Below are 9,894 nucleotides of genomic sequence, written 5' to 3'. Positions count from 1 at the left end.
TCTCCCTCTCCGATATTTCCCACTCACTTTTTCTCCTTTCCCCTTTATTCCCTTTCACTATTTCTTATATTCCCCAAATGAATGAGACCATGTAATGTTTGTCCTTCTCCAATTGACTTATTTCACTCAGTGTAATACCCTCCATTCCATCCACATCAAATGGTGGATATTTGTCGTTTCTAGTGGCTGAGTAATATTCCATTGTATCCATTCATCCATCAATACATTTAAGTTGTTTCCATGACTTAGCTATGGTGAATAATGCCACAGTGAACATGGGAGAGTACACATCAACCCCACCACAAAGTTATTAAGTGTGCAGTAGTAAATGGGTGTGAGTAGATATAGTCTTGTTTGTTTTCACAAATATGGTAAAAAAAAAAAGGCAGAATATATGTCATAAAAAAGAGTAACAGTAGGAAGTAATGAACTATTACACATTCCAGACTCAGGCTCTGGCCATTCTTCCTAGTGTCTTTATTCTTAGACAACACAAGGCCCTTCCTCTTCCAACTGAAATCCTGACCTTGCCTCTTTCCTTACACTAAAAGGGAGTCTGAAAAACAAAACCAGATTCTGACACTTACAATCAAGAATCTCCAAGACCACAGCTGGGATTCATTTCTATGGCTGGAGGAAACTGGACAAGAGTTGAGGAATTTATCCTCATGAGCTTCTCTTCTCTACCTACTGAAATGCAATTGTTACTCTTCCTGACATTCCTAATCATCTACCTGGTCACCCTGATGGGAAACACTCTCATCATTCTGGTTACTTTAGCTGACCCCATGCTGCACAGTCCCATGTACTTCTTCCTCAGGAACCTGTCCTTCTTGGAGATTGGCTTCAACCTAGTCATTGTGCCCAAGATGCTGGGGACCCTGCTTGCCTGGGACACAACCATCTCCTTTCTTGGCTGTGCCACACAGATGTATTTCTTCTTCTTCTTTGGAGTTGATGAATGCTTCCTCCTGGCCACCATGGCATATGACCGCTATGTAGCCATCTGCAGTCCCTTGCACTACCCAGTCATCATGAACCAAAGGACACGTGCCAAATTGACTGTCGCTTCTTGGTTACCAGGCTTTCCTGTTGCTACTGTGCAGACCACGTGGCTCTTCAGTTTTCCATTCTGTGGCACCAACAAGGTGAACCACTTCTTCTGTGACAGCCCACCTGTGCTAAGGCTGGTCTGTGCAGACACAACACTGTTTGAGATTTATGCAATTGTTGGAACCATTCTGGTCATCATGACACCCTGCTTGCTGATCCTGTGCTCTTACACTCGCATTGCTGCTGCCATTCTCAAAATTCCATCAGCTAAAGGGAAGCATAAAGCCTTCTCTACATGCTCCTCTCACCTCCTTGTTGTGTCCCTGTTCTATGTATCTTTAAGCCTCACCTACTTCCGGCCTAAATCCAATAATTCTCCTGAAAGCAAAAAGCTGCTGTCATTGTCCTACACTGTTGTGACTCCCATGTTGAACCCCATCATTTATAGCCTGAGAAATGATGAAGTGAAGAATGCCCTTGGCCGGACTGTCCACAAGGCTTTAGGCCTTAGAAACTGCATCCCATAGGCATTGAGAAGTGACAATAAAGTGTACTGAATGGGGAGCAATCAGTTTCCTATCTGGGCTTCTTCTGATTCTCTTCCCATCTCTGTTGGGATGAAATCCAGCTGCTAAAATAACCACTGGAAAACTCAGTGAGGGGAAGAGAGCACAGAAGTAGATTAGAACTATTGATACCACCTGAAAGACTTCTGTACTCATTGTAGGCTTATTTTATGAAAAATAAAATAATTTTGTATTAGTATTTCACAATTTTGTGCCAAGTAATTCCAGATATTTGCATTCCTGTGTCCACATTATGAACAGCATGAAGCTGCTTATAATCCTAATGTGGGAATACATTTAATATAGGGCAAAATCAGTAAAAATCATCATGTCACTTTCTCTTCCTTTGGGCAGATCTAACTCCATTTATCAGATAGAAAATTCTATGACCCCTCCCAATGTACAACTTTCATCACTGTCTTTACTTCGGTTTACATGGCCTTGAAGCAGTTCTTTGAAGCTCACTGGTATGGGTATGAATATAGAAAAATGTATTGATAATTCCCATACTTACACCTTTATAACCTACAATTATTTTATTCCTTACTCTGTCTTTTCCAGGAAGAATGAGATGAGGTTTCATGGGCTCCCTCTCTATCCCATATTCAGATTCTCAAACTTCATTGGAATAATATTATAAATTTCTATTGTGATTCTGTTTTCATCAAATTTAAAATGGATCTAGCTAACTTCAACATAGCTCTTCTTTAACCACAAAAATATTTCTTATTCTTTTTATAATTTCATAGTACTCTTTTTCTAGGTATACCATAGCTTACTTCACAAGTCTTTACAATTACAAATCTTGCTATAAAAATAGCTTTATGTATCAGCATTTTCATATTTTTGCCAGTATATCTGACAAATGGAAATCTAGAAATTAGGCAAAGGGTAAATATGTGTAACATTATGTTATATATTGGCAAACTTCCCTCCAAACTGATTGTACCATTTTACATTCCCACCAGCAGTTTACAAGGGTTCTTGTTTCCTCACAGCTACATCAATAAGATTTGTTATCAAACATTTGAAATTTTCCTTAACTAATAGGTAAAAAAAAATCTTAAATTTTAACGTGAAGGAAATAAATTTTGAAGAATATGGAAAAATAATTGAGTAAATTAGAGAAAATTGTGAGTTTCATTGAGGCTTCTGAGATAATAGTTTAGTTGATTAGCAGCTGGTGATGTTTGATACTCTGTTTTCTCTACTGGAAAGGTTCTTTCCATCTTTATTTTAGACAGATCCATCTCACCTTTCGAACCCTCAAGCAGCATATTTTTTTTATTTTTTTATTTATTTTTATTTATTTTTTTTAATTTTTATTTTTTTTAATTTATTTTTTATTGGTGTTCAATTTACTAACATACAGAATAACCCCCAGTGCCCGTCACCCATTCACTCCCACCCCCCCGCCCTCCTCCCCTTCTACCACCCCTAGTTCATTTCCCAGAGTTAGCAGTCTTTACGTTCTGTCTCCCTTTCTGATATTTCCCACACATTTCTTCTCCCTTCCTTTATATTCCCTTTCGCTATTATTTATATTCCCCAAATGAATGGGAACATATAATGTTTGTCCTTCTCCGACTGACTTACTTCACTCAGCATAATACCCTCCAGTTCCATCCACGTTGAAGCAAATGGTGGGTATTTGTCATTTCTAATAGCTGAGTAATATTCCATTGTATACATAAACCACATCTTCTTTATCCATTCATCTTTCGTTGGACACCGAGGCTCCTTCCACAGTTTGGCTATCGTGGCCATTGCTGCTATAAACATCGGGGTGCAGGTGTCCCGGCGTTTCACTGCATCTGTATCTTTGGGGTAAATCCCCAACAGTGCAATTGCTGGGTCGCAGGGCAGGTCTATTTTTAACTCTTTGAGGAACCTCCACACAGTTTTCCAGAGTGGCTGCACCAGTTCACATTCCCACCAACAGTGTAAGAGGGTTCCCTTTTCTCCGCATCCCCTCCAACATTTGTTGTTTCTTGCCTTGTTAATATGCCCCATTCTCACCGGTGTGAGGTGGTATCTCATTGTGGTTTTGATTTGTATTTCCCTGATGGCAAGTGATGCAGAGCATTTTCTCATATGCATGTTGGCCATGTCTATGTCTTCCTCTGTGAGATTTCTCTTCATGTCTTTTGCCCATTTCATGATTGGATTGTTTGTTTCTTTGGTGTTGAGTTTAATAAGTTCTTTATAAATCTTGGAAACTAGCCCTTTATCTGATATGTCATTTGCAAATATTTTCTCCCATTCTGTAGGTTGTCTTTTAGTTTTGTTGACTGTATCCTTTGCTGTGCAAAAGCTTCTTATCTTATCAAGTCCCAATAGTTCATTTTTGCTTTTGTTTCTTTTGCCTTCATGGATGTATCTTGCAAGAAGTTACTGTGGCCGAGTTCAAAAAGGGTGCTGCCTGTGTTCTTCTCTAGGATTTTGATGGAATCTTGTCTCACATTTAGATATTTCATCCATTTTGAGTTTATCTTTGTGTATGGTGAAAGAGAGTGGTCTAGTTTCATTCTTCTGCATGTGGATGTCCAATTTTCCCAGCACCATTTATTGAAGAGACTGTCTTTCTTCCAATGGATAGTCTTTCCTCCTTTATCGAATATTAGTTGACCATAAAGTTCAGGGTCCACTTCTGGGTTCTCTATTCTGTTCTACTGATCTATGTGTCTGTTTTTGTGCCAGTACCACACTGTCTTGATGACCACAGCTTTGTTGTACAACCTGAAATCTGGCATTGTGATGCCCCCAGCTATGGTTTTCTTTTTTAAAATTCCCCTGGCTATTCGGGGTCTTTTCAGATTCCACACAAATCTTAAAATAATTTGTTCTAACTCTCTGAAGAAAGTCCATGGTATTTTGATAGGGATTGCATTAAACGTGTATATTGCCCTGGGTAACATTGACATTTTCACAATATTAATTCTGCCAACCCATGAGCATGGAATATTTTTCCATCTCTTTGTGTCTTCCTCAATTTCTTTAAGAAGTGTTCTATAGTTTTGAGGGTATAGATCCTTTACATCTTTGGTTAGGTTTATTCCTAGGTATCTTATGCTTTTGGGTGCAATTGTAAAAATTATTATTTCCTACATGTATCTATTCCAATTTTATCAACAGATAAGTTAAATTTTATATATACTATGCTTTACTTGCTTTTACATGTTTGTCTTCCCCCAATGTACCTGTAACTCTGAAAATGAAAGCTGCCCAAGTATTTATGTTTTATATGACATGAGCATTCCTGAAAAACTTATGTTCTAAAAACTCTGCACTGAAAATACTATGGGAAAATAGGGTTAGGGCAGACCACCCCGAATATATGCAAATCTGAAGCCAGAGGATTAACAGAAACACAGGTAGTACTTAGAGAGACAACATAGACTGCTCAGACATGCAGTTCAGTGATAGAGGTTGCTAGAGTAAGTATTAAACATACATAGTAACAATAGAATGAAAATGTTAATAATGGCTTATTTAGTGTATGGGTATGTGGTGCTGAGGTAATGCAGATGGTGTGATGCTCTGAACCAGATGGAGCAGCCCTTATTTGGTCATGAGAGTCAGTGACACTTTCCAGGAGCCAAAAGCTACACAAAACAAGAGATGCTTCTCTTTGTGAATGGAACCTCAAGTAAAGGCATACTTTTAAAATTTCTTTAAAACAGCTAAGAAGTGCCAAGGTCTTATGACATTTACTTCAGTGTTGAAAGTTATCACTTTATCTATTCTGGTTTGCTTTACCTGATACAAACTTTACATTATAATGAACTTACTCTCCAATTTTTCAATAGTGTATGAAAGATGAATAAATGAATGGATGATCCAATTGAGAAATGCTGGTGACTTGGAATAGAGAGTGTAATTTATCAAGTATCAGTAGAAATTACTTTTAAATAATTTTTAGAGGAAGGATTTATAGAACTTGATGGTGGATTGCATGTGCTCAAGGGAGGGGATTCTAGAATAAAGCCAATTCCTGTAGTAGAGTGTAGGTGTTCTGAAAGTCTGGAGGAGATCCATAAGAGAGTTATGAAAGAGATTTTTTTTTAGAAAGGTCAAGCCTTTTCCTTCACATCCCAGTTATGAATCTCTTTTTATCATTTGGGGAAACATCTTCCCAAACTTGCAGTAACTGATCTTGCCTTGGGACCAGCCGCTTTCATCAGGTTATCCCAGAACTGGATATGGAGCCAAGGACTCAAGTTCAAATGAGTTATTAAGGATAAGTAATTAAATGAATGACCAAAGTAGAGTTGGAATGGAGAAGAAGCTAAGCAAAAATATAATTTGGGGTGCAATCTCAGACTCAGCTTGATCCAGCAGGAAACTCCAGAGCATAAATAAAGCTTAGTTTGTTCTGCTTCATCCATAAGAAGTAGGCCTTTGTATTTCCCTTTCACTCATCCACGGGCTATTGGCAGACTGTGGGGGTAGGGAAGAGGGGGAATTAAAACTCCCAGGCACCACTGTCTCCCAGTGCCCTAGGGCACTGAGAACCTGAAGTTCTCAGGTACAAGGTATTAGAAGTAAAGCTTGCAGAAACTGACAATGGATGCTCAGAGCTAGTCAACGTGACTGAGGAAGATTGAGGAGAAACTTCAACAGTGTCTACTACAGTCTGCCCTTTAGAAGTGCTTTTCATCATTGGAGCGTTTGGGTCAAGAAAAACCTCCAAGTCTTTAATCAGAACATTAAAAAATGGTCATTGAAAAAATAACTGCTGAAACTCTAAATCTTGAGCTCAGTTCAACATACCACAATCTCTCCAAGTTCAACATCTACCCAGCAGTGTGAGTTATGATACATTTATTTTTCCAGAGGAGTAGTTTGAATCAAACACACAAATCCAAAAACATTGATCATCAGACACAATGGAATTAAACTCAGAAGTATGAAACAAATATTTTCTTTTTTAATTCATAAAGGCATCTTTCTTTTTCACAATGGACTCAGAATTCCCACCATTGGCTTCAACGTGGATGGAACTGGAGGGTATTATGCTGAATGAAATGAGTCAATTGGAGAAGGACAAACATTATATGTTCTCATTCATTTGGGGAATATAAATAATAGTGAAAGGGAATAGAAGGGAAGGGAGAAGAAATGGGTAGGAAATATCAGAAAGGGAGACAACATAAAGACTCCTAACTCTGGGAAATGAACTAGGGGTGGTGGAAGGGGAGAAGGACGTGGGGTGGGGGTGAATGGGTGATGGGCACTGAGAGGGGCACTTGACGGGATGAGCACTGGGTGTTATTCTGTATGTTGGCAAATTGAACACCAATAAAAAATAAATTTATTATTTAAAAAAACACAAATCATTATATAGGGCAATGATAGTACCTTTACTTCATCTCCCATTTATACAGGGGCCCCTTTGAGATTTCTGGGACTGAGAAAATAGCTCATGATGATTAATTTATATTTGAAAGGCTTTTGTCTTAGGCAAAGACATGGATGAAACTTTGGGATTGCTGCTCATAACATTAATTTGTAATCCAAGTTCCTACTCAATTACATCCAAGAAAATGGAAAATGGTGGTACTATTTTTGCAGCTACATCATTTTCTTCTAATAACATATCCATCACAGTTATAGTTTCACATTTTTTAAAATTTTTTATTTATTTATAATAGACACACGGAGAGAGAGAGAAAGAGAGAGAGAGGCAGAGACATAGGCATTGGGAGAAGCAAGCTCCATGCACCGGGAGCCCGACGTGGGATTCGATCCCGGGTCTCCAGGATCGCGCCCTGGGCCAAAGGCAGGCCCCAAACCGCTGCGCCACCCAGGGATCCCTAGTTTCACATTTTTATATGGTTCTTTAATATTTGTCTTCCCACCTAAACTGTAAGTTCTATGAGGCCAGGAACAATGTTTACAAAATTTCCTACTGAAACTTTAGTGCCTGGATCATGTTAGGTATCCAAGAATTATTTGTTAAATGAATGAATGAATAAACATTCAAGTGGATCTTGTGCATTTGCTCATTGGCCATTGGAGCCGGTAATACAATTTTTCCTCTCAAATGCAAGTATGCAGCATTTGAGAAGAGAAAGGATGAGAGGAAGAATGGCAGAGAGAAGTCATGTAGCTATTTCTCTTCTCCCACTACTTTTGATTATAATCCCAAGTAAATATGGGAACAGGAAATTATATTATATACCAGACAAAGAGAAAGGTTATCAAGGGAAAGAATAAATAGCTATTCTTTTTTATCCACTGAGTCACCTTTATTATCACTTTTTTTGGAAATATGGTACACCTCCCTATGGCAAACTTCAAGATGAACGTGTCATCCTAATTAATTAAAATGGAAAATCTCAGGTCATATAGGGGAAGGATGATGCAGAGGTCAGTATTTTAAATATGGCTTGTACAAAAATTCAAGTACATATTTGCAGGCACCATGCAAACTCAATGCTAAATACTAAGCAAACAATAATGAAGTCAGATATGGTTACCAGTTTCAGTTAGAAACATGCAATAAAATTTTTGTTTCAGAAGAACTATAAGAAAAGTTCAGATGTACATTAGAATCAGCTTGGGGAAATTTTATCTCAAAGCATAGACATCATTTTACTCCTTCAACATCAATTCTTTTTCCAGAAAGGTTAGCATTCTGAGACTGCTGGTCAGACTTTCTTCTTTTCATCTTAACCAGGAGTTATTAGCTCCCCAACCAACAGCATCCCCAACCGATTGTTTGTGGTTTTCATTAATATTCTTCAGTTGGCTTAGACAATAATTAATGAGTTCTCCTCTCCATGCCTGAAAACTTCTGAGCCCAGGCTAGAAACACTCCCAAAGAACCAACCCAATGAGAATCAAAAGGGAGGGGAGATGTAAAAGGATACTGACATGATACAAGTGAAATCACTGACTTAAAGAGATGCTTGCACTTCCAAGTTCATTGTAGCATTTTTCACAACAGCCAAGACGTGGGAACAACCTAAGTGCCCATTTACAGATGAATGGATAAAGAAAATGTGGCATTTGTATAGATACATACAATGAGATATTAATCAGCCATAACAAAGAAGGAAATACTGCCATTTTGACGACATGGATGGACCTCAAGGGCATTATGCTAAGTGAAATAAGTCAGACAGAGAAAGACAAATACTGTTCGATCTGACTTATTTGTGGACTCTCACTTATATGTGGAATCAAAGAAAAGGAGAGTGGAATAGTGGATATTGCGGGCTGGGGTAGAGTAATATTCGTCAGAGTGTACAAACTCAGTTATAAGATGAGTAAGTTCTGGGGATCAAAAGTACAACATAGTGACTATCATTAACAATATTGTATTATATACTTTAAAATTGCTAAAAGAGTAGATTTTAAGTGTTTTCACCATACACATATACAAAAAGGTAATTATGTGCAGTAATAGACATGTTAACTATTGTGCTAATTAGTTGAATATAAATACATTCATCGAATCATCACATTACACACCTTAAATTTACACAATGTTAGATGTCAATTTTGTCTCAATAAAGCCGAGGGGAAAAAAGAATGCTAGCATGTTCTTCTAATCTCTCTCTGCTGCAAACCTTGGAAAATAGACAGACTGCTAAGGTGGGTTTTTTTTTCCCCTTTGCTCTTGTAGCCTCATGAGTGCAGGAAAAGTTGGAGCTGCAGCAAAGATCTCCTCCATTTATGAGATTGCAGAATCTTTATGAATTTCTGCACTTTTAGGAATTCCTCAAAACTCACACCTGTCAGAAAGTGAACTTATGACTTGACTTGAGGAAGAGGAAGCATTGGGAGAATCATTCCCTTGCAGTAAACAGCAGGGACCAGAAATAGTCCTGAGACTCAGCCTGGAATCCTCTAGAGTGATTGACACTCCTCTAGAGTGATTGCCCAGCTCAGAGCTCCTTTACAGGGACTGACTCAGCCACAGTTTAGGTTTTACCCAGGGTGTCTGGCACAACCCTGGACAAAGCTTCTTTGAGAATGTGACAAGGTGGAAGCCCAGAGTTCACCAGCAATAAGAACTGAGAGTACCTTTGAAATGACTGGCACAGATACATTCAGGGCTTTTATGAAAGGATTTGCACAGAAATAGTCATATTTTAGGACTCCCCTGGACTCGCTCATTTGGACAGAGTCTCAGGGTACTCTAGAGTGGCTAACACAGACCAGAGATTCTCTGGAATGTGATACAAATATCACAAGAGGTAAGTAAAGAGCAAAGTGGACAGAGCACAGATGTGAACTCGTTTGTAGAGAGGAGGATGGTTTATTA

The 9,894-nt window shown here is 38.4% G+C and overlaps 1 protein-coding gene across 1 annotated transcript; it reads left to right on the top strand.

Moving 5' to 3' along the window:
* Positions 1 to 626: 626 nt before the first annotated feature.
* LOC140615420 (olfactory receptor 10A2-like) lies at positions 627 to 1,580 on the top strand. The gene has a single exon (XM_072795277.1). It carries the CDS (start codon positions 627 to 629, stop codon positions 1,578 to 1,580), a length of 954 nt encoding a protein of 317 aa, XP_072651378.1.
* Positions 1,581 to 9,894: the final 8,314 nt, after the last annotated feature.

Source organism: Canis lupus, chromosome 23 (assembly GCF_048164855.1).
Source record: "Canis lupus baileyi chromosome 23, mCanLup2.hap1, whole genome shotgun sequence".
Classification (NCBI taxonomy): Eukaryota; Metazoa; Chordata; class Mammalia; order Carnivora; family Canidae; genus Canis; species Canis lupus.
The sequence above is the reverse complement of the archived record's forward strand: the minus strand, read 5'-3'. Positions and strand labels throughout refer to the sequence as shown.

Excerpts from the sequence above, each read along its gene's own strand:
- LOC140615420 (XM_072795277.1), top strand. The coding sequence starts at position 627 with ATGGCTGGAGGAAACTGGACAAGAGTTGAGGAATTTATCCTCATGAGC.